Raw genomic sequence first — 25641 nt, 5'->3', positions numbered from 1 at the left:
GCAGTCTTCATCTTTCGCTGCAAAAATGTCTTGGAAGGCATTCAGTAAGCTTTTCAGTCGCTCCTGCTGGGTGGTATCCAGGCCTTGACTGCTTCGCTCTAACAGTTCTGCAATAGCCTGCTGGGTCTCTATAGTAGGCAGTCTATTAGTAGAAGGGTTAGGTTGAGACTTCTCCTGGTACACCATGAAGGCCGTAGCCGGGGATGGCTCTGTGGGGGCTGTCACTCTGCAGGCGCCTGGCTCATCAGTACCCTGGAGGGCAACTGTTTTCTCACCAAGATGAAGCGTGGCCCTAGGCACATCGACCACAGCTCCCCACATCTCCAACAGGTCAAGCCCAACAATGCAGGGGTCTTGAATGTCAGCCAGCCAGAATGGGTGTCGTCTCTCTTGGTCCGCCACCTTAATGCACACTGTCCCTTGGCCCAGCATGGCAGCCTTGCTACCGGTGACGGTTGTAATTCGGGCGTTGGTGATTGTCCAGCCTGATGGCAAGCTGCGCTGCAAGTGGGGAAGGACACCCGGCCGGATGATGGAGATAGTGGACCCCGTGTCAACCAGGGCTCTGCAGACTGTTCCATCAAGCTCGCATTCCAGGTATAGCCCCCGGGCCCTGCCCAGGCGGCCCAAGCGCTGTGCGTCACATTCGGGTACAATGGAAACCATCCCGGGTGTCAGTTCCCCGACACTGACACCCCTCTCTAGTTTGACGACACCTCCGCGGCAACGTCAATGGGGGCAGGGGCTGGACAGTGTCTTGCAATGTGGCCAGGGACACCGCAGCGGTAACAGTTCACTTCGGTCTGCCTTCTCTGGGAGAAGCGTGGCCGGGGCCTTGCAGTCACTTGGTCGGTTCCCTCTCGTTCGGTCTCGTCCCATCCAGCCTGGCGGACTCGCGGAACATCACGGCGGCCATCTGGAAACAGGACGTGCTCCACACGTTCGGCTTCAGTCAATGCGGCAGAGAGAGAGTGTTTAGCAAACAGTCTGAGATGTTCCCGAAGTCGTTCAGGCTGTAGACCACGGACAAAGGCTTGTACGGTGAGCTCTTCCTGTAATACTTCTGGGAACGCTGGGTGACCCCTTCGCACCAGATGGCGAAGGTCCGCAGCATAAGCTCCGAGACTTTCTCCCAAAAGGCGTCGCCGCTTATACAGCTGCTCTTGTGCTTCGTCTGCATGGATTGGTCGCCCGTAACGTCGTTGAAGAGCCTCGCGCATGGCCCCCCAATCAGCCAATTCCTCCTCTTGTAAATCGACCAAACACTGTAAGGCTGGGCCTTCCAGGGACAGCGCCACATGCCCTGCGGTTGCCACATCAGACCAGCCATTCAAACGTGCTGCTAGCTGGACCTGGAGGAGGAAGGATTCAATAGAGCCTTCTCCACTATAGTGAGGAAGCTTTGGAGTGGCGATGCTTGGCCTGTAGTCATCTCGCAGGGAATTTGTGTCCACCATCACCGCAGGAGAGGCACTTCTTCGCCAGGCACTCCTTCCAACACGAGGCGCACTTCTTCCATCTGGTTGAGCTTCCAATCTTGTCCCATCATATTGAGCGTCCATTCTTCCTCCACGTGGATGGGCCTCCCGTCCACTAGGGCGGCGCAGGTTCCTCTCATTTACTTGGTGGTGAGGTAGTTGAGCCTCCAATCCACCAGGGCTGCGCTTGTTCCTTTCCTCTTCCTGGTGACGAGGTAGTCGGTCTTCATCCGGAAGTGCATTCTCCCAGCACTTGATGAGATCCTCAAGCTTCTTTGAGAAAGCCATCCCACTTCTGACACCAATGTAGCGTTGAACGGGTTTGACAAATGTCTTTGCTTGAAGATGTCAAGAAATGCTGACCCAATGAACGATCGGTTCAACTTTTAATGATCAAGCCAATTTTAAACACACACACACAAGTGAAAGCACAGCATACTTAGTCAACAGCCACACATGTCACAGTCAGGGTGGCCGTATAAAAACAACATTAACACAGTCACAAACATGCACCACACTGTGAACACACACCAAACAAGTAGAAAAACACATTTTGGGAGAACATCCACACCGCAACACAACATAAACACAACAGAACAGATACCCAGAATCCTTTGCAACACTAACTCTTCCGGGACGCTACAATATGCATGGGTACTAGGGCTGCAAGGTGTTTTTAGGCTTGTGAAATTTATCTCCATTGCGATTCGATTTTCATTTTTATATTGTATACACAAAACTGCTAAAATAACGATTGAAGGAAGATATGTCACTTTTAGACTGTCAGTCAACATATTATTGTCTCAAGATGCCACATATTACAACAATATGCAGTAATTTACTTAAAAAATATATTTGGCTTTATGCTGACAGACTCAGAGCTTTTGTCTACATCATGCTGCTAAACTGAATAAATAATCCATGTCGCGGTTGGGAGAGTGGCCGTGCCAGCAACCTGAGGGTTCCTGGTTCGATACCCAGCTTCTACCAACCTAGTCACATCCGTTGTGTCCTTGACACTTCACCCTTGCTCCTGATGGGTCGTGGTTAGGCAGCTCCCGCCATCAGTGTGTGAACGTGAATGTGGAAAAAGTGTCAAAGCGCTTTGAGTACCTTGAAGGTAGAAAAGCATTTACCATTTACAAACTATATAGTCTTTATAATGTAATGTAATCATATTAGGTAACCATTTAAAAGGATAAAAACTTCTCTTCCCATCACTGTACAATTGTTTACCATTTGTACTGGGGTGTGGACGGTGTGGCTCGGGCGATAGAGTGGCCGTGACAGCAACTTGACAGTTATAGGTTCGATGCCAGCTTTCGCCATATTAGTCACTTCCGTTGTGTCCTTGGGCAAGACACTTCAACCTGGCTAATATTACCCATCCGATTTGAAGCTGAACTATTACCACAACGGGACATTTGACTTAGGGCAGCACGGTGAAACAAGGGTTAGTGCATGTGCCTCACAATACGAAGGTCCTGGGTTATATCCTCGGCTGGGGATTTTTCTGTGTGGAGTTTGCGTGTTCACCCCGTGACTGCGTGGCTTCTACGGCTTCCTCCCACCTCCCAACACTAAATTGGCCCTAGTGTGTGAATGTGAGTGTGTATGTTGTCCACGGCGACTGCAGCTGAGATAGGCTCCGGCACCCCCCGCGACCCCAAAAGGTACTAGCGGTTGAAAATGGATGGATGGACATTTGGCTTTGGATATTTTATTCCTACTACTTTTGTTACTTTGCAGCGAGTAGGGAGGTTGTCTCTACATGCTTCCTCTGTGTGTTACGCCCACCGAGACAAAGATTGTGAATGACTGAAAAGAGGGCTCACTGCGTTCAGTTAATTATACTGTTAAATGAACACGCTCAAGTGCGGAGAGCGATGCACAGAGTGCAATGTCTTTCTCCTCGTTCAAAGCGAGAGACCAACAAACGTGAGGCTCAAAAATTCTGATTGGGGAACATGTCTGTCACTCAAATGCTCCGCCTCTTGCGGTTACGTAATTGCACTAATGAAAACCTCGATATCGATTCAATGTCGATTAATCATGCAGCCCTACTGGATACTATAATGTTGTGAATGACGTCATTGTCGATTTTGCATATTTGACCATGTAACATGTATCTTCATGCTGTATGTAATGTTTATTTACGCTGTCGGAAAGACAAAGAGTGAGCACAAAACATGAAAAGCAAAACAAATGCAAACAAACTTCTGTCGCTTCTTTTTTTGGTTTTATTTTCTGTCACAATAAAGACCAATTTGCCTGTGGGTGGCCCGCTGCTCATTGTGATAAGCAATATCTGCGTTCATGGTCTCCAGAAGTGTCCTATAACTTACTCTTACGCAATGTTTTTTTAATGGGATCCACACACAATTGTATAGGATAGGGTGGACTTTCAGGGTTGAAACTGACGTTTACATTGGCAAGGGAAAACCGGTCGTGTCAAATCCATTTGCAGTGGTCCAGATGTATTTCTGGCGGTCCAAAAAAAATAAAAGGTTAATAAACAAGCTCATCTTTAAACAAGACTATGGTAATTTTATCTACACTTAAAACATTTCAAGATAATATGTATTGGATATGCTTTGGTGCCAGTTTTGTGTAAATTTTGCTCAACAGTCACATGTATTACCTACTTTCTGCGTATGTCTGCAAGATTTTTGTTTGTGGAAGTGCTCTCTTTAGATTGCAATTCAATTCAATAATCCATGCCCTGCCCTCCCCAAAAGTATCCCAATCAACTAAATTAACAAACTAAAATATACATTGCTTAAAATCTATCTTAAAGACGAATGTCACTGCAATTTTTTTTTCCAGACACGATTGAAAGTGAACTTCATAAACATTATTTAGATTCACTCAGAGACCCTCCATCTGATCTGTCAAGATGCCTCTTCTTTCATGTGATTTGCAAGAAAACATTTGATGGTGCTGTGCTCACTTGCCAATAGCTCAGAAACTCAAAACATATGCAGAAAAATTATGATCAAAAAGCTCACTTGCCTAATATTTAAAGTGTAGACATTGTGTTCAATTAATACCTATCTGACATTGTAATTTAAAACTCAGTGTTATCTTTTTAGTTTGTATTTGATCTTGTTACATTTTGCAAAATATACTTGTCATTTGGAACGTGCAGTGTTTTTTTCACCTAATTGCTGAAGCAATGCATTGCTGTGCACTTTCCACATAACTCGATACTGTACTACAGTAGTGCTTTCTCTGTGTGTTGCAGATTTGAGATGGAAGGAGATGAGTGCAGCTTCCCCCCAGACTCATCAGATGACCACTCGCAAAGAGGAAGTGTTGCTTCTTCTGCCACACTCTCCCATTGTATGTGCACTCACTTAGGTCATCATTTGAACTACCGTACATATATTTCTCTTATTGCCTTGTTGCTTACATTTTATATCTGCGTTTCATTCTAGCCCAAGATGTGCTCATCTACCTATTTGGCGACAGCGTAGTGCACTTATCTGTAGAAGGGCTCGGTAGTGTCACTGTAATGGAGTTGGGCCGCTCTGTCCGAGAAGCTCTTCATGTTCCGGAGTGTGCTCAGGATGCCTTTGCCTTTTGGCTGTCATCTCCCTTGCTTGGTAAATAAACACATGTTTGGTCTACAAACGTCATGCCTCTGTCAGAACTGTGACTATGTCTTTCAGTTTTAGGTTGTTGAAAAGTTGTTTCCAATTTTAATTGAAAAAAAACACCAAACCAATGCCCTTTTAGATTCATGTGATCGATAAATACGGTATATATTGCCCTGTTAGAATCATATGATCGATAAATACGGTATAATCGATAAATACGGTATATAGTATTAAGTGGAGTATCTCAGGTTAAACCAGATATAAACTTTATATTTTCCCATACAACTTAATAAACCGTTCCAGTGTTAAATTTTCACCACCATAAAACCTTTATATTTAGTACAGACAATGTTACAGTATAAGTACTGTAGGCTGAGGCTGTAGACTTACTGCTTTGAATGTAATTATATGTAGCTTCTAGGGATGTTCCAATCAGGGTTTTATGGTGCCGATTCCAAAACTGATCATTGCTGAGTGAGATCGGCTGATACCGATTACATGTATTACTTGTAAATGTTTCCATTTATCTGTGGTGACTGATATTGACAGTTTGAAATCATCAACACAATATTTAAAATACTTCCTTATTCTAATTTATTACAATACAATTGTTTGAGCAAACAAAACAAAAGCAAAACATACTTTTATTACTCATTTAAATAATTTGGTTTTTGACCAAAGGTCCTTCTGTGGCCAAGGAATTATTACCTGAGATTGTAAACATTTACAAAATGTCAACAAAATTAGGGAAATAAAAATATCTACCTATTTACTCTTGTAACGATTATATACTGATACTACGTGTGGTATCGACACCACCAATATATGGATCGACCCACCCTCCTTACATGTTGTGTACTGACTATGACAATTCTGACACAGCAATCGTTTTTGTTATATTATCCTCTCTCTAGACCAGTGGTTCCTAAACTTTTTTCACCAAGTACCACCTCAGAAAACATTTGGCTCTCCAAGTATCACCATAATGACCAACTTTAAAATAAAGTAGCGTTGTAGGCCAATGTATTATTTAAAACAAGGCAGAAGTTTTATTCAACAAGTACGGTATACTTAATATTTTTGGCCACTGCAACATTGTAACAAATAGGCAGAAACTATTTGGTAGTAGTTCCTATTCGATATGGATTATTTGCCCTGCAATTAACAATACAGTAATAACTCTATTTTACTATGGCTAACTTTTTTTTTGTTTTTTGAGTTCCCCAATTTTTTTCGCGGTTTTTATTTACAGTCTCGGTTATTGTGCGACCAAACATTGTGCATAACAAAGTTATCCGTTTCCTCTCATAGCATTCCTTGTAATGAAGTGCCCAAGCAAATAATTCCACACGTTGATGCTCACTTGATCCCTGGCTGTATTTTTTTTTTTTTTATTGATTACGACTGAAAAATATGGGGCCAAATATGTAAATTTATGTTAATGTTGGAAGGGACTTTTGTGATCTTAGAATGGATTAACTTGATTTACATTAGATCATGGTAAGAAAAAAATGCTTCCGTTTCCGTACAGTTAAGTTTTTGCCTGTGCTTGGAGCAGCTAACTCGGGAAAACCGAGGTACAACTGTATTTTATGAAATTAAAACAAATACTGTACTGTACTGTAGCTCTCTCTTTTTTACTCAACAGAGCTGCAACTAAAAGCAAGGCATCAACCATACAAGTTGTGTCGCCAGTGGCAAGACTTGCTGTATCGCTTCACTGAAGCATCAGAAGACGACATCTCACAAGGTGAAAGATTGAAATGGGCTTTCTCCAGAGACATAATTTTGAGATATGATTTGTAGCCATTCTCAGCAAGAGAAGGCTTCACATTGTACACTACAGACAAGTGAGGAGGACAGACTAATTTCGTCTCTGGATGTGTTAGTGCAGGGGTCCCCAACCTTTTTTCCTCCGGGCACCGGTTTATTGTATACATTATTTTCACGGACCGGCTTTCCGTGTGTGGCAGATAAAAACAGGAAAAAAATTAGCATGAAAAATTCACTCACCATAACGCTGAAGTAGTGGGAGCCCGGGGCATGTTTCTTTGCAAAGAGATGGTCCCCGGCATGTTGATGGCATATACTATATACCAGTGTTTCTTAACCATAGGGCTGGGGCTCAGTGTTGGGCCACGAGCGCCCCCTAGAATGTAATATATGTGTTTTTCAGCTGTGGTCCGTATAGACAGCAGCGGTACTCAGTTGTAATACACTTTTTCACCACTTGTGGCAGTAATGACAATATTAAAATAGTGAAGTGAAGTGAAGTGAATTATATTGATATAGCGCTTTTCTCTAGTGACTCAAAGCGCTTTACATAGTGAAACCCAATATCTAAGTTACATTTAAACCAGTGTGGGTGGCACTAAGAGCAGGTGGGTAAAGTGTCTTGCCCAAGGACACAACAGCAGCGACTAAGATGGCGGAAGCGAGGATCGAACCTGCAACCCTCAAGTTGCTGGCACAGCCGCTCTACCAACCGAGCTATACCGCCCACAGAATAAATAGAAGAAGTCTGGCGCTAATGTCACAGAGAAATCTCTTAAGCGCAAAAGTTATGACTAAAGTGGTGAAGCTGTATTTTCATTTGCACTTTAATTGTATTGACAGTTTAGTTAAACATATTTATTATTAATTTAGTTTATTTATTTTAGCACAATATAATACATATTGTATGTAAATGTATTGTTTATTTGGACTTATTTTTCAAATCAGCCTGACCTAAGCCTAAAATGTATTTGTTAATAATATAATCTTTGTGATTAACTCATGCTTTTATATCATTTGACAGGGAAGTCAACTGTAAGTATATTAGATATAAATATTGAATATGATTAAAATCAAGAGTAAGATTACTAATTGAATGTTAATTTTGGAGTGGTCCCCGGGCTCCTCAAAAATGGTAAGAACTCCTGCTTTATACAATGAGCCTGCAGAGCACTGCAGATAGAAGTTAGCCTTTGGCTACAATCTGGCACATTAACATTTTATATGTCCATTAATGTGCATTGTCCCATGTACTATAACAAAAGAGTTGTAATATACATCTATTAACAAGCTTATTGGTGTGTTTAGTGGGACAGGCGAAAATTAAGTCTGAGAAAATGCGGTGGTTTATAAATTAATTAACGTTTCTGTGCGGCCCGGTAGCAAATGTGTCACAGACCGGTACCAATCCCCGGACGGGTGGTTGGGGACCACTGTGCTAGTGTGTTGTATTTTTGGCAGTATTAAACGCTACGGTAAAAATAAATGAAAATTTAAAATTTTACAATTGTGTAACATAACTACAGTAGTTGTCAAACAGCTGTTGTGTCCACGCTATTCATTTAAACAAGACACAACTCTGTTTTCTAGCCTAATCTCATATTAACCCAAGTACAGTATATATTTCAACAGGTGCAGCATTACCTCACCTAACCTCATTGTTTTCGCTTTTCTTTTCTCAGATGAGCCATGTCTACAATACCGCCGGAATGTGTTCTATCCCAAATCTAAAGAGCTGCAGGTACTTCAGTGATTTATGCATACACAAAAATGGTATATTCTTTTTTAAACATTTTTGATTTATTGTAATTACTTTGGGCAGCACGGTGCAACAGGGGTTAGTGCGTGTGCCTCACAATACGAAGGTCCTGAGTTCAACCCCGGGCTCGGGATCTTTCTGTGTGGAGTTTGCATGTTCTCCCCGTGACTGCGTGGGTTCCCTCTGGGTATTCCGGCTTCCTCCCTCCTCCAAAGACATGCACCTGGGGATAGGCTGATTGGCAACACTAAATTGGCCCTAGTGTGTGAATGTGAGTGTGAATGTTGTCTGTCTATCTGTGTTGGCCCTGTGATGAGATGGCGACTTGTCCAGGGTGTACCCCGCCTACCGCCCGAGTGCAGCTGAGATAGGCTACAGCACCCCCCGCGACCCCGAAAGGGACAAGCGGTAGAAAATGGATGGATGGACGGATGTACTTACTATGATCCCTCAAGTTTCTCAAGAGAACATAAGTGATCACTGAATGATGAAGACGCTTCCAAGGCTTTGTTTCACTTGCATTCTTTAAGATAATTTACTCGTAAAATGCTGCAGGGCATTTAAAGATGTTACTACTTTAAAAAGTATCCTTATCAAAGATTCTGTACTTACCTTTTCTGTAGTTTCATAAGATTTTAGATAGATAAAGATATAATCTATTCTATATTCTATTCTATTTATTCACTCCTTAATCTGGTTTGCAGATAGAAGATGAAGGAATACTACGACTACTGTATGAGGAGGCTAAGAGTAACATCATCACAGGAAAATATCCCTGCGATCCCGAACACTCAGCCACTCTCGGAGCGTTGTCTCTTGCTATTGATGAGGGCACAGGCCTGGACGGGCAGACATTGACTACTACAATACGGTAAATAACAAAATCTGTATTATTACTCTGCATGACAAATAACACACATTTTTTTAAATCTTTGCTGCTGTTCATGTTTAGTGTTAGTTACTGTTGAAGGGATGATATCTTTCTGTATTTTAATGCACCAAACCCACAGGCATTTTTATAATAAAGGTTTTCTAAAAACAGTTTTTAATGAGAGTTTGACACTATGAACAACAAATATTGCCATTCCAATTATTATCTTTTATTATATATGATTACTCAGCCCTCAAAAAAATAATCTTGTGATGGTCCTCGGCGTACTGTAATGAGCACCAATCTGCCAATGTTGTCTTTTTTGGAGTTGTCATCTCCTTCTTCCTTCATTGATAGTCCAACAGCACAATTTTAATATTTCTTTTTTTTATATTAAATGGTAAATTAAAAATATAAATAATTGTATAGCGCTTCTCTACCTTCAAGGTACTCAAAGCTCTTTGAGACTATTTCAACATTCACCCATTCACTCACACATTGATGGCGGGAGCTGCCATGCAAGGCCCTAACCACGACCCATCAGGAGCAAGGCTGAAGTGTCTTGCTCAAGGACACAACTGACGTGACTAGGATGGCAGAAGCTCGGATCAAACCAGGAACTCTCAAGTTGCTGACACGGCCGCTCTACCAACCGAGCCACGTCGTCCCCCCAAAAATGCAATAGAATTTACTACTCTAACAACTACAATAGTTTTATAAAGTAATGTAATAGTGTACAGCATTGGCCACATAGACTCTCGGGGAATAAGGTAGACATTTTCTTTACAGAAACTTAGGGTACACTTGTCACAACTTCTCTAAAAACGTCAGATATCCACCATCTTCTGTTGCTCGCTGAGTGCCACACCTACTTTGTCCCATCTCCCGGAAGTTAACAAATGGCACTAAAAATATGTTACCCCCTTTTTTACATTATTTACATCAATATAACACATTTGCATCAACCTAAATTCACTGCACAATTATTATTTATTTACTTAAATGTATTTGTATGTATTACTTGCACCTTTTATTCGAATATTAAATCAATTAATATTATATGTATTATGTATGTATTATATGTATAGGCTTTAAATATATATAATGTATGTGCGTGCATGCGTAAATGTGTGTATATAAATATAAGTGTGTGTGTGAGTGTGTGTCTGTGTGTGTGTCTACATGTGGCGGTGGGGTTTTGGCTAGGGGCGTGGTCAACGTGACATTATCACATCATTTGCATAATTGTAGATGATGCATATATATTTTAATGATAATAATGAAATAATTTACATACATTTAACAACAAGTTTGTGTTATTAGTAATTAGTATTAACATTTTTGTTATCACGTTTTGCTCTATTTATATCATTGTTATTATTGTACAATGTAACACAGGCTGTATACCAGTGGCAGCTGCTGGTCTTTCAAGTAGGGTAAACTGTTTTTGAGTACAGTCTCCAACAACAGATTAAAAATATAAACATGCTGGATTTTACACAAAAGAAAACTTACTTTAAAAAAAATAGAATTATCTAAATATCAGCAGGAACAACGCTCTGGCATTATTTTATATGTCAAGATTGCTGATTCGCTCATTTCACTGTTAATCAAAAAAGACCCCATTTAGATCACTCTTATTCATTGGCTCACCGTCCGTGGGCCGGACAAAGTCGAGTATTTATCCAATGATTGTGTCGTTAGGTCTGGCTGCAGCACTGTGACGCGACCACAGTAATGAAAAAAGCCGCTGATTCTAAACAAGATTTAAACGCATCCTAACGCATTTAGTCAATGAAATGCAAACACAAAAGAACATATTTGACCATTTTTTTATATTTTTGGAACAGCTGAACTTCCCTTGCAGTCTTTAGCAATCGCCACTGCTGTATGTCTGGCATCACATGTTAAAACAATGCCGCGGGTAAGAGAAGTCGGCAAATCAAATCTATAACTTCAGGACAAGGTCTGGGTGGGTCTGGCTAGAGTGCAAAGCGGGGCTGTGCGCATCCCGCCGCTGATGAACCACTGCCCCATCGCCCAAGCGGCCGGAGCAAAGGTGCGGCAAAGCAGCACGCCGAGGCTCCAGACACTTGGGTGCGTTGTGCTTACGGCTGATCAAAGTTTTTCAGCGGCCACACTCATATACAGTCGTGGTCAAAAGTTTACATACACTTGTGAAGGACATAATATCATGGCTGTCTTTAGTTTCCAATAATTTCTACAACTCCTATTTTTTTGTGATAGAGTGATTGGAGCACATACTTGTTGGTCACGAAAAACATTCATGAAGTTTGGTTCTTTTATGAATTTATTATGGGTCTACTGAAAATGTGACCAAATCTACTGGGTCACTCTATCACAAAAAAATAAGAGTTGTAGAAATTATTGGAAATTCAAGACAGCCATGACATTATGTCCTTCACAATTGTATGTAAACTTTTGACCACGACTGTACGTACACAGGGGTTAGTGTATATGCCTCACAATACGAAAGTACTGGGTTCGATCCTCGGGCTCGGGGTCTTTCTGTGTGGAGTTTGCATGTTCTCCCCGTGACTGCGTGGGTTCCCAACGGGTACTCCGGCTTCCTCCCACCTCCAAAAACATGCACCTGGGGATAGGTGTGAATGTTGTCTGTCTATCTGTGTTGGCCCTGCAATGAGGTGACGACCTGTCCAGGGTGTACCCTGCCTACTGCCCGAATACAGCTGAGATAGGCTCCAGCAATTCCTCCCACTTCCCCATGCGCCGTCTTGCTTGTAACAAAAAAACACAACACAGGCAATGAGAGCCAGGATATATTTTGAGCTACACATTATGGTTGTAACAATGGTTTGTTACTCAATTCACAGAGAGAAGAAGCTATCTTCTTTTCTACCAGCGCACATTGCGATTGGGGGTGGCGGTTTATTCTCCACGCTGAGAGGAAAGTTGAGCCGTCATGCAGGGCTAGAGCAGAGCCTATTTGAAGAATACAGAAAGATCAACACATCTGCTGGAGACTCTCAGCAACACTTGAAGCTTCTTCACCAGTACCTCAGCATATGTCACATGCTGCCTTACTATGGGTATGAGATTTATCCATGTAGAAACTATTGTTAACAACTCAGATACCTGAGAACTGAGCTGAACTGTGCAAACAGTTGTGCTTTCTTTGAGGGGGAGATTGACAAGCCCGTCCAAGGTATCCTCAAGAGGGGAAAACGCAAATCTGTCAGCGTTGGTATCTGCCTCGAGGGAGTCTATGTGATGGATGTGAAAGAGAAGGTAGGGGCACTTTATTTCTCTCCTTCGTTTTGCCCCACTCTGCTCCAGAAATGACAAATTGTTCCTCTTGAACACATGTTGCAGCACGTATTGCTTGGCCTGCGCTTCAACGAGCTATCCTGGGATCACAGCTACCCTGAGGAGGAGGGCGATTCACATATTCTGTGGCTTGAGTTTGATGGCGATGAAGATGGCACTCCAGTCAACAAGTTACTGAAGATTTACTCCAAACAGGTGAACAAATGAAGTGTGCATATTGAATTTTCCATTAGTCTACAAAGAATGTGATTCTGCATGTTCAGTGACTTAAAGTGTTATATCATTAGTATATCACTAATTTAAGAACTGTTACTCAAAAACAGTAAAACATTTATCAAACCATACCTTATCTTTTGAGAACGGCTTTCAGTTCTGCCATTGTCATTGCCTTATCATCAATGGTGTCCATGAACACCATCAGTGGAACGTAAGAATACCCTTTGTAAATAAAGAGATCCAGTGATATCTCACCTGTCTTGTGCATACCAACATTTAAATATAGGGCTGCAACTAACAATTATTTTTGTAGTCGATTAGTCAACGATTATCTTAACGATCAGTTGACTAATCAAATAATAAAGCGTACACATATTTAATGGCTGTGATTTTTCCATCGACTTCTAAATGCAGCTTACGGTAAGTTATTTTCGGCATGTGCTTACAAACAACAAAGATGACTAATTCATAAATATTTATTTATACTGTAACTGTGCTGCTCATTCAGCTGTTACAAGAATTTAAATGACTAATACAATGATGTCCATTTAAAAGAAAGGAAAGGGAAAGTGCTAAAAAAAATAAAAAAATAACCTTGTTTATGTGTTAAAATAGCAGCAATAAAAACAAACAACAAAACACAAATTTCTCAAAAATGATGATGTTTAAAAAGCTGCACACTGATATATTGACTATTGATTAACTATTGACAGTTTTAGCACTCTGATAGACTCAATGTGTAGAATTTTATTTTTGACTGATTTTAAAAATGTTGGATATTTAATAGATAGTATGTTTAATCTTATGATACCTCCGCTTCGGTGCCTGTCTGTGTGTGTGTGTGTGAGTGTGGGTATGAGTGCGTGTGCACGCACGCTTGCTCGCGCAGTTCCCATTCGTTAAAGTGCCTTTTTTCATGGCATTGCAAATAGATTCAATGTGTAGAATTCTATATTTGATTAATTCTTAAAATGTTGTCTATTTAATAGGTTGTTTCTTTAATCTTATGATACCTCCTCATCAGTGCCTGTGTGTGTGTGTGTGCGGTTCGCAATTGTTAAAGTGACTTTTGTGTCGGCATTGCAAATTGACGCTGCTTTGAAACCTACTTGAACTGATGTAGACAAAGTTTAGCTCGCTAACTTTGGATAAAATGATAGTTAAAGTGACTTTTCACACAACTTTGTCTCACTCTTGTTAGCTAGCTAGCAAGGTAGAAGCTAACACTCTTCGCGAGGCTGTGTCCGTATCCTCTCTTCAAATGTCCGACATCATGCTTCCGCTTTAAACCCTCGCCTATCACAGATGTACTGCCATAAAAACAAGGTCTGCTTTGGAAAATGAGTAAGGTTTTTAACAAAAATAAGAATATCCTCAAACTTTACATGTTATTACTAGCGATGTTTTTGCGAGTGACCCATTTCCACCCGTGAAAACACGAGTGATGACGTCGCGATTATTGTCGACAAATATAATTGTCAGCGACAAATTTTATTGTCTACTAATCGCTGCAGCCCTATTTGATTATAAGAAATTTCTCAAGATAATATGGGACATATGCTCTTTTCAAAATAAGGTGCTAATTGTTAATTAATACGCAAAACTATCATTGCCTAGTGTAGCTGCGCAAGAGCTGCACATAGAGACCTATTATTTCGTTTGCGCTCAAGTGTTGTTTTACATGCTTGAAGTTACGCACGGTTGTCTTATTTGTAATTTAGGCAAAAGTGCTTAAGTTGTGAAAGAAGGCAAGCGTATTACTAATGAGGTGGACTTTGCCATGACGCCTTTTTTTTCTTAGTTGTTTTTTGTTTGTTCTTGGAGTTTTACTAACACTTGTGCATGTCTTTGAAATCCATGAAAAAGCTATAAAAATACAGGCCGTATTAATTTGGGCAGTGCCAGTCACGTAACGAAACATAGTTTCACATGTTATTATAGCCATCCTCATGTAATGTGTTGTGTTAAGAGTTCTTTTAATTCCAAATGTTTGTGAAGCCGCGATGCGTCAGTATGGCTTTAGACGGCTGTTTGTGTTTGTGTGTTTTGTTTACGTGTGCTTGCGCACATGAGCCTAACATGTTGATATTAATTGTCAAAAAAAATCAATGGAATCATTTGATAGATGCTACTTTATACATGTATTTTATATTTAAAGGGGAACTGCAGTCTTTCTTGGAATTTTGCCTATCGTTCACAATCATTATGAAAGACGTGATGATGGATGTTATTTTTATTTGTTTTGCATTCTAAATTTTAAATAAGTGCGATCAAACGTTCGCTTACAATGGAGCCTATTGGAGCCGCGCAATTCCGCCTACAAAGCCCTTAAAAAACATCCAAACACCTTAATTGAGGTTTTATATACATAATGTAAGTATATATGTAATGTAGAAACAGGCACTTTCATAATAACATTTAATATGTACGTATTTTAAACATTTTAAGCATACGCTGTGCATTAATTTTAAAAACGCATCACAACGTTTTGTTTTTTTTCTTCATCACTGATTATTACTCACTGCAGACTTTGAGAGCCAACAAAAACCATAAAACATCACTTACCGTGGAAGGTCTGCTGTCATTAGGATGCCGACTGCTGGGGTTTTCATATATTCCCATTTAGTTGAAGAATGTCTCATAATCCTCACGAAGAAACAAGATGAGTGGGTGGGGGGATCCAAGCGTCTTTTCGTGTCCTTCTGGCCACTTCCGAGTCCTAAATGGCTGTCAAAGTGTACCAACTTGTTAGAACACCTACTTAGACTTCTTCTGTCGGAAGCGAGGAAGCAGCAGACCACTCAATGATGTAAACATAGGGAGACACAGAAGTGATCACGGCGCCGCTATAAATAAATTGTCTGCGTTAGCGCTTATAATAACAATATCACTAATACTTGGTTAATATTCAAATCATGAAATGTAAATGGAGTCAGTTTTTGAATGGTTATTTATTTGATTTTTTTGGGCGAAATCGAGGAGCTCCCATTGACTCTGCTGTAAGCGGACTTTTATTTATGTTTATTTAATATTTACAACATGTTAAAAAAATCCATCCGTCGTCATGTCTTTTATAATGATTGTGAACAATAGGCAAAATTCCAAAAAAAGTGCAGTTTCCCTTTTAACAGGCACGTAGTTCTATCGTCAAAGTCCAAATGAAATCGTTGTATGGAATAATTTGGTTTACAAAAACACAGGATAAGTTGTAAAATTCCTTTGTGCTGGCACATACTTGAGAGTGTTTGGTGATGGCTGGTGAAATGGTGGATGGGTGTTTTGCAATTTGGACGCATCATCAGTAGTGTGCCCCTGGGTCACTGGGCGTTTCGGCCTTATCACTAGACGCCCTCTCCAGGGGTGGCCAGCCACAGGGTGATCGGCCCAGGGCTTGCGTCAATCCCAATTAAGCATGAGTCGCTTGGTGTTGAACAGCAGACTTCTCATGGGACTATGCATGGCAGGGGCGTCCTTTTCCCTGAGTCAAGCTTAAGCTGACCGCATACCTCCTGGCTTGCTACTTGGGGGCCCAACAGGGGTCTTTCCTCCTCATGAACAGCCACTGGCTGCCTCTTTCGGCTGCCTCCGATGCAGCTTTGATGGCTATACGCAGGCGTTGGCCTCGGACTCCCAGGTCTACAAGCAATTTGGTGGTAGATCTCGCCACAAAGCCTCTGCAGCCCACCTCCACTGGACGGACCTCAGTGTTCCAGCCACGATGTTGTGCTTCAGCTGCAAGCTCGGCATAGCGTTGGTGTTTTCGCTCATAAGCCTCATCCACTGAGTCCTCCCAGGGTACTGTAAGCTCGATGATGAAAACCTTTTTTTGTGAAGGGGACCAGAGCACCACGTCCGGTCTCAGGGTGGTCACAGCAATCTCCGGAGGAAACGCAAGCTGCCGGCCAAGATCAACCAGCATCCTCCAGTCGCGGGCTAAGCATAGCCGGCCTCGCTCAGGTGGTATGGAGCCGCTCCTGACTACCTTAGCCCCTTCGCGGACAAAGGTAATGGTCTGCTGGTGGTTGGCTGCTGGTGGTGGTAGGGAGTTGATGGTTACTCGTTTGTCCTCCAGGGTGGACGCAAGGGTCTTTAGGACTTGATTGTGACGCCAGGTGTAACGTCCTTGGGTGAGACTGGTTTTGCACCCTGTGAGAATGTGCTTGAGGGTGGCTGGCATGGAACAAAGGGCACACACCGGGTCTTCGCCGAACCACTGGTGAAGGTTAACTGGTGTTGGAAGGATGTCATATGTAGCTCTGATGACAAAGCTCAACTGCCTAGCTTCCATGGCCCACATATCCTTCCAGCTGATCTTCCTCCTCTCCACACTGTCCCATCTCGTCCACTGACCCTGTTTGCCCAAAGAGACTGCCTTGGCCCATCTTGCAGCCTCTTCCTGGCGGTGTACTTCGTCCACCACCATCTTCCTCCGTTCTGGTGCTGTGGCCTTACTCCAAGCCGGGCGGGTAGCTGTTAGCCCAAAGCCTCCTCTTCCTTGCTGGACATAGCCCACAATGTCAGCATGTCTGAGGGCTGCTGTTGCTTCTTCCACTGCTTTGGCTGGTCTCCATTTACGCCCTGTCGCCAAGGTTGGTGCATTGTTGCTCACTACCAAGTCTCTGGATTCATTCAGTGTCATCTGGAGTCTTGTTTTTGCACACTTGAACTCCTCTGTGAGACTGGTGAGGGGCAGCTTGAGGATGCCATCTCCGTAGAGGCCTATGGTGGTAAGGCATCGTGGAACTCCGAGCCATTTTTTGATGTAGCCTGTGACTCCTCTTTCCAACTTCTCTACAGTCGAGATTGGGACCTCATAAACTGCGAGGGGCCACAGTATCCTGGGTAGGTGTCCGAACTGAAGGCACCAGGCCTTTAACTTTCCAGGCAGTTGGGTGTTATCGATGGACTGTAGGCCGCTGCTGATATCCTTACGTAGTTGTTGCACCTGGTCTTTGTCCTTCAGGCTTGCATCATACCACCTGCCAAGGCTCTTTACAGGCTGCTCAGACACTGTTGGGATTGGGTCATCTCCGATGAAGAATTTCAGGTCCGAGAGCACTCCCTTCACAATTGAGATGCTTCGTGACTTGGATGGTTTGATCTTCATACGGGCCCAACTGATGTTCTCTTCCAGTTTTCTGAGAAGCCTCCTGGTGCATGGGACGGTGGTGGTCAACGTTGTAATATCGTCCATGTAAGCTCTGAGTGGGGGAAGGCGCTGGCCAGAGTCAACCCGCTGACCGCCTACCACCCACTTTGAGGCGCGGATGATAACCTCCATCGCCATCGTGAATGCCAGGGGTGAAATAGTGCATCCCGCCATGATGCCCACCTCCAAGCGCTGCCAAGAGGTGGTAAAGTCAGAGGTTGTGAAGCAGAACTGCATGTCCTGGAAGTAGGATTTAACTAGGGCTGTGATGTGTATGTGGAAGAAGTTGAAGGCAGACCACAGGAGTTCATGGGGCACCGAACCAAAGGCGTTGGCGAGGTCCAGGAAGACTACGTGGAGATCCTTTCTCTCCGCTTTTGCCACTTGGATCTGGTGCCAGATCATGCTGAAGTGTTCTGAGCACCCAGAGAATCCTGATATACCTGCCTTTTGTACAGATGTATCGATGTACTTATTTCTTCGCAGATACTCGCCCATCCTCTGTGCAATGACACTGAAGAAGATTTTGCCCTCAACGTTTAGCAGGGAGATTGGACGGAATTGGCTGATGTTCTCTGCATCCTTCTCCTTTGGGATGAGGACTCCTCCTGCCCTACGCCACATTTTGGGTATCATCTTCTTTTGCCATGCTGTTCTCATGAGTCTCCAGAGAAGCCTCAGGATGTCCGGTGCGTTCTTGTACACCTTGTATGGGACTCCATTTGGCCCCGGGGCTGATGCAGATCTTGCTCGACGCACAGTGTTTTCCACTTCTTTCCATGTTGGAGGGCCGATAGGCATATGATGTTCGGGAGGGTCAATCGGCGGGATATCTGAAGGGATGGTGAGACATTCATAGCGCCTTGGGTCAGAGTGCGTTGCTTTCAGGTGATCTTCCAGGTCTGCCTTTGTTGTTTTAAGGGCTCCACTTTTTTCCTTTGCGAAGATACATTTGAGGAACTTGAAGGGATCTTTATAGAACCGTGTTCTAGTTTGTTCTTTCTTCCTTCTACGTTTCCGTAGGTTCTCTGCTCTGCGGAGGGATGCCAGTCGGGTTTTAATGTCGACTTGGAGCACATTTATGCCTTCCCTTTCCACTCCAGAGGCTTTTCTCCACTGTTTCCTAAGTTGTCTCCTTTCAAGGACGAGGCGCCTGATCTCATGTTGCCTCCTAGAAACTGGTGCGGTTGAGACGTTTTTTCCACCTTTCCTTACTTGCACTCCGAAGCGTTCTGACCCATATTGATAGATAATGTCCCCCATTCTCTCCAACTTCTTTTCCACTGTCCCTTGTAGTTGTTTGAGGGACAGGGCCAGGTCAGTATTGATTGTTTCCCACAGTTTCTTATCCACGACACCGGGCCACTTCACATGCAGTCTAATCCCTGCTAGTCTCCTTTCGACTGCAGGTCTAGGAGGTTGGGTCGGTTCTACCGTCGTTGTCATCAGCTCTGTGTTTGCTTCCTCCGTGACATTGGTACTGATGTACTGCAAGCTGTGGTTTGCGTCCAGTTGCTGTACTTCATTCGACTGATTTGACTCTTTTCGTAGAAAGTAGTCAATGCGAGGCCTCTGTCTCTCTTCTCTCAAACACTTCTTCTTTCCCTGGTGAACTCTCAACCCATGATGTGATGTAATGCTCCTCCAACCACAGGGACATATCTGCAGTTTGTGTCCCGTCGTCGTGGTTGTAGCTGTGGCAGTTGCAGTGTCACTCTCTTGTATTGTGCTTTCACTCATAGTCGTTTCCGGTCCAGGGTCTGTTACCGTGATGTCAGCCGATGAGTCATCTTCCGCCCCCACTCTCGCAGACTCTAGGGGTGTTTTCTTCTGTCGTCTTTTCGTAGCTATAACGGGTGCTTCCAACATGCGAAGGCATGGGAAGCTACAAGCATGGGAAGCTAGCCCATGCCTGTCCCAGTGGGGTCTATTCCCTCCTGTCAGCTGTCTTTCCACGCTGCCACAAGGACTTTCCCCTGTTGTCAGCTGATCTTTCTCAGCGGTCACTGGACTTAGTGTCCAGTTACTCAGTTTACAAAAACACAGGATAAGTTGTAAAATTCCTTTGTGCTGGCACATACTTGAGAGTGTTTGGTGATGGCTGGTGAAATGGTGGATGGGTGTTTTGCAATTTGGACGCATCATCAGTAGTGTGCCCCTGGGTCACTGGGCGTTTCGGCCTTATCACTAGACGCCCTCTCCAGGGGTGGCCAGCCACAGGGTGATCGGCCCAGGGCTTGCGTCAATCCCAATTAAGCATGAGTCGCTTGGTGTTGAACAGCAGACTTCTCATGGGACTATGCATGGCAGGGGCGTCCTTTTCCCTGAGTCAAGCTTAAGCTGACCGCATACCTCCTGGCTTGCTACTTGGGGGCCCAACAGGGGTCTTTCCTCCTCATGAACAGCCACTGGCTGCCTCTTTCGGCTGCCTCCGATGCAGCTTTGATGGCTATACGCAGGCGTTGGCCTCGGACTCCCAGGTCTACAAGCAATTTGGTGGTAGATCTCGCCACAAAGCCTCTGCAGCCCACCTCCACTGGACGGACCTCAGTGTTCCAGCCACGATGTTGTGCTTCAGCTGCAAGCTCGGCATAGCGTTGGTGTTTTCGCTCATAAGCCTCATCCACTGAGTCCTCCCAGGGTACTGTAAGCTCGATGATGAAAACCTTTTTTTGTGAAGGGGACCAGAGCACCACGTCCGGTCTCAGGGTGGTCACAGCAATCTCCGGAGGAAACGCAAGCTGCCGGCCAAGATCAACCAGCATCCTCCAGTCGCGGGCTAAGCATAGCCGGCCTCGCTCAGGTGGTATGGAGCCGCTCCTGACTACCTTAGCCCCTTCGCGGACAAAGGTAATGGTCTGCTGGTGGTTGGCTGCTGGTGGTGGTAGGGAGTTGATGATAAACACTTGTTCCGTAGCAGGATTTCCAAACACGTCCGATATACGTCTCGTCACCTTCCGATGTGCATTTACATTTTTAAAATTCAGAGTGGCATTATGGTCCTTTTTATCCTCATATTAATGGATGTATCCAATTGTCTCATATAAAGCAGTCAGAATAGAGTTGATTGCTTCCAGAGAGTTTAAAAAAACAAAACATTCTGACTTTAAGTGCATTAGAATATTTAACCTTCCTGGGGCGCTAAACTTATTCCAGCCTCAGAGGCGCGTAAAAGTACCTAAGTCGATAAGAGAATACGCGGACAGGAAATGCCCATGTTTAGGGACTTTTTGGGTGAAGGCGCGCAGTGACAGACTTAATTCAAGGGGCAGAATGCTGCGCAGCCAGAATCTGTGCAATTGTTCCGCAAATGGCTTTGTAAAAGATGATGCATTTACAAACAACACTAAAATAAACTGCAGTTGATGGTATTGTGTATCTGTTGAACAGGCAGAGCTTATGAGTGGCTTCATTGAGTTCTGCGTGGAGCTGAGGTCAATGTCTGAGGTAGGAGCTGCGACAGAAACAGACGGTGAGGCAAGTCTTTCTCAACAAGCCTCTGGCCAAGAGGGCAGCAGCAAAAACGGACGTGGCGGGCGGCGTGGGATGCTCCGTCGACAGGGCAGTGTCATGTGCAGCCGGGTCCATTCACTTCACACCATCAACTATGTGGACAATGGTGAGTCTATGCTTATAATGCAGAGACAAGTCATCACGGTCAGAATCGTTTAATTTGACTGTCTGTTCTTTATTTTCAGGAAAAGAGATCAAATGCTTAAAGCCAAAAAGAGCTGCATCCTTTTTCACCCGACAGGCGTCCGCCCCCATGTACTCTTCTGTGCAAGTGACAGAAAGCCTGGAGCAGGGTTAAACTCACCTGTAAGCACTGCCTCCTGCTCAAGCAAAGACCAAAACCAAACTTTTTACACTGAGATTCAAAGGAGAACTTGGACTGTGTGGTAATTTATGAACATACGAAGGACCAAGTAACAACTCGTAGTGTGAGCATATTTATCTTTTGAAGTTGTGTATATTTTGCAGGTAAAAAGTGATCGGTTAACTGATATGCCCAAGAGGTCTAACATACGCGTTCATAAAGTGACAAGCGCTAACAAAAAAACTAAATATGTCCAAGACAAGCTTTAGAGGAATCATATGTAGCTGTTTGGCTTTTCTGCATTGGTCTCATGTTCAAAACATCACAACATAACAGTGGAATTACCTACACATTTTCCTGAAAAAGTGTAGCACCCCCTATGGGTTGTGCTTAAAATGATTTTGAAGACATTCTGGCAGCAGTGTAATAGATACAGATATCATCAGGGGACAACAGTTCAATGACTTATGGGCAATTGTAATTTTAAGTCCCGTGCATGCCCTTTTGCTTGGTGGTGGCCATGTTTTTAAAAAAAACTGGCTAAAATTTTACAGTCGTGCTTGTCAGTCCCCCAAAGGTGTGTACATTTTGTGATTTTTGTCATTTCAAGTCAGTACAATTTATGGGGTCAAACCACAGTGCCACCATGTATACAAGTAGGGGTCTGTGTTTTGCCATATTTTCACCCTTTTGTGTACGATGGTGAATAGAAAAGTTATCTATTGTCCTATTTTTTTTTTTATTTGACTGTACCTCTCTTCCTTTGCAACTCTTGTGTGTCTCTGTCATTGCAATGTAACCCACTATATGACAATTCCTTGTCAAGAACTACCGGACAAATGTTTCATTTAACTTGCCAGTGCCTTTATACGGTTAACGTCAACAGGGTTACATCTGAAACATACTGGTTAATTAGTGACTTAGATTTTAACTTTTGTTGTTTGCTGACTCAGGCATGTGAGAATGGAAATAAATATCATGTCTTAGTTTGCAGTTCCAGAACAGCAGGGAAATTAGATTACACTTTTTTCTGTTGGGGACATTAAAGTTAGTCAAAAATAGCGCTACCAGTGTGCTGCTGTGAAACAATATGGTGGGCTAAAATTCTGCACCGTTTGTGCCAGTGATTCACCCATGTCTATTTTGGAATGGTGTCATATCATAAACCTAAAAAGAAACCATTTTGTTTTTAGTTCAAATTAGCCATTGCTTGTCTTCATACACATTATTGTTGCATACTGATTGAAACAGCCTTAAAATCATGTATCTTTCTTAAACATTTGACCATACTACTCTCTAAAATATTTGCAAAAAATACCACAACGTTGTTAGACATCAACTGGAATAATATTGCAACTTCATGCATATATTTTAAGCTAGTGTTTCTCAAACTTTTTTATTAAGCCTCCTTTTTGATGAGAACAATTTTAGTGATGAAATTGATAACGCTAATAACTTCAGTCAAAACAATGTTCAGATTCAGATTAACTTGCCTTGCTGCCAACCAAAAAGATACAGTGTCCAGTCTTTTTTCCCCTCCAGTTGAAATAGTGTTTTAGCCATACTGCCATCCATTACCTTCCCTATTTCCCATGCAACAAACTCAACACTTTTTACTTTTATGTGATCATGTGATGTTTCAACACGTTTGCTGTAGTATATAAACTACCTGCAATCCAATTTCTAACTAATCCTATGCGTGTCACATTGTAGAATAGGCATTCCAACACATTCTTAACGATGCACTGTTTGTAAATCTTATCTCTGTCTTCTGTTTTCTTTCAATCTTATCGGCTTTTAAAAAAGTTTGTTTTGGTGTTAGACAATACCCCTTCCTCGGTTGTTATGCAGACACGTCGAGTGCCTTTTATGTTTTGTGCTTTGTTTGTATTCCGATGACTGTTTATAGTGCTCGGAAACTATGAATGGACATGTTTTTTAACTGTGCTTTATAATTCTCATATTGTGATGTGAGTATGTCATTGGCTAGAGGAAACAAAATGTATTTCTGCTGAGCATATTTGTCAGCATTGCCTGGTAACAATGTTTTAAATTGCACTTCTTACAGAGTGAATTAATTAAATGAGCAAAGTCGTAACAGATGTCAGAGTGACTTTAAGTGTCTGACTTTCATTATATAACGCCTAACTTGTTATTACATGTCTACTTTTAGTGTTCATACAATAATGTTTAATACAATCGTGCAAGTTGGACATGGAAGTTGCTTGGTTTCATTATAAAACCAAGCAAAACACACACACCTATTGTGTGTGTGTGTGTGTGTGTGTGTGTGTGTGTGTGTGTGTGTGTGTGTGTGTGTGTGTGTGTGTGTGTGTGTGTGTGTGTGTGTGTGTGTGTGTGTGTGTGTGTGTGTGTGTGTGAGAGTGTGTGTGTGTGTGTGTGTGTGTGTGTGTGTGAATTCCCTGGTGCAGCATAATAGAAAAGTTTCAAGTCAACCAATTTGAGAAAGGCAGTCTTCTCACGGCATCTTAATGTTTCATGTACTCTGCACACATATGGAAAATATCTCTTATGTTACTTACTGCTGAGAACACTATCCTTTTTTGTCAAGTTTTTTTACATTTAGTTTATACAGTATATCATAAAGTGTGTATGACTGTTGGACATCCTTACATTTACCTAAAAACAACTCACTGAACCCCAGATGTATCAACACCACTGCAATTGCATTTTATTCTTAACTAATTTGCAAATTCCTTTTGTAGGGGTTTGTTACACTTGTTTAAATATTATCCCAGATGCAGTATTAAAATATGTTGTTCTTGTTCTTTTGTTGTTAATCCTTGACCAATAAAAGTTGCTTTAGTTAGTTTGTGCTCCTCCATCTATTTTAATTTAGCTTTGTGTCTCCCCATATATTTTATTCACATTTCGCAAATCTTCAATTTCTGTTAACTACCAGCATTTGAAAGGCATTATTAGTAAATATAACCAACTGAATAAATGTTTTACAGCATTAAACTAGTATGCGGTGCCAATGTCAAAATTACACTTTTCTAGCTGATATATTAGGAATATTTAGCTAATTTTTCTTCACATTATATGTAGAGATTCAATTGTTAAGTACAAGTTAAAGTACCAATGATTGTCACACACACACTAGGTGTGGTGAAATTAACCTCTGCATTTGACCCATCCCCTTGTTCACCTCCTGGGAGGTGAGGGGAGCAGTGAGCAGCAGCGGTGGTCACGCTCGGGAATCAAATTGTGAATAAAAATGTTAAATCGAAATGTTATATTTTACATATAAATGCTATATTCAAATCTAAATGTAAAGCTAAATATTTAGAAATATGAGGGATATATATTAACTGGGGGATATTTGCAAATATGTTCTAAATTTTAGCTTTACACTCGGCGATACATTTCGATTTAACATGTATATTTCAACCCAACATTTATTTTTTGATTCAGCATTTTGATTTAACATCCATCCACCCATCCATGTTGTACTGTATGTATATTTAATTATATTCAATATTTAGATTCTACATTTAAAGTCACAATTTACTTTCGACCTCAGATGTGAAGAAAATGAGCTCAATGTGAAAGAAGTGAGCTAATTGTTCAAAATATATCCGTTAGAAAAGTACCATTGCATTTTTACGTTTAAAGTTGTATAAAAAACAACAACATCCGCAGTCTTTTA

At 42.3% G+C, this 25641-nt stretch overlaps 1 protein-coding gene across 4 annotated transcripts in view; it reads left to right on the top strand.

Moving 5' to 3' along the window:
* Positions 1 to 24746, top strand: part of frmd8 (FERM domain containing 8) — a 28960-nt gene extending 4214 nt beyond the window's left edge. For all 4 annotated transcript variants that reach the window (XM_062048155.1, XM_062048151.1, XM_062048153.1 and 1 more), the window contains exons 2-11: positions 4723 to 4820; positions 4916 to 5083; positions 6726 to 6827; positions 8533 to 8591; positions 9314 to 9480; positions 12336 to 12551; positions 12627 to 12750; positions 12835 to 12984; positions 21545 to 21773; positions 21853 to 24746. In XM_062048155.1, the coding sequence (XP_061904139.1) occupies positions 4730 to 4820; positions 4916 to 5083; positions 6726 to 6827; positions 8533 to 8591; positions 9314 to 9480; positions 12336 to 12551; positions 12627 to 12750; positions 12835 to 12984; positions 21545 to 21773; positions 21853 to 21965 (1419 nt within the window). In that variant the 5' untranslated portion in view covers positions 4723 to 4729 and the 3' untranslated portion in view covers positions 21966 to 24746. The remainder of the gene's footprint in view (positions 1 to 4722; positions 4821 to 4915; positions 5084 to 6725; positions 6828 to 8532; positions 8592 to 9313; positions 9481 to 12335; positions 12552 to 12626; positions 12751 to 12834; positions 12985 to 21544; positions 21774 to 21852) is intronic.
* The last annotated feature ends 895 nt before the right edge of the window (positions 24747 to 25641 follow it).

This window comes from Entelurus aequoreus, linkage group LG05, assembly GCF_033978785.1.
Source record: "Entelurus aequoreus isolate RoL-2023_Sb linkage group LG05, RoL_Eaeq_v1.1, whole genome shotgun sequence".
NCBI classification, from domain to species: Eukaryota; Metazoa; Chordata; class Actinopteri; order Syngnathiformes; family Syngnathidae; genus Entelurus; species Entelurus aequoreus.
Note: the sequence above shows the minus strand (reverse complement) of the source record. Positions and strands in the feature narration are given on the sequence as shown.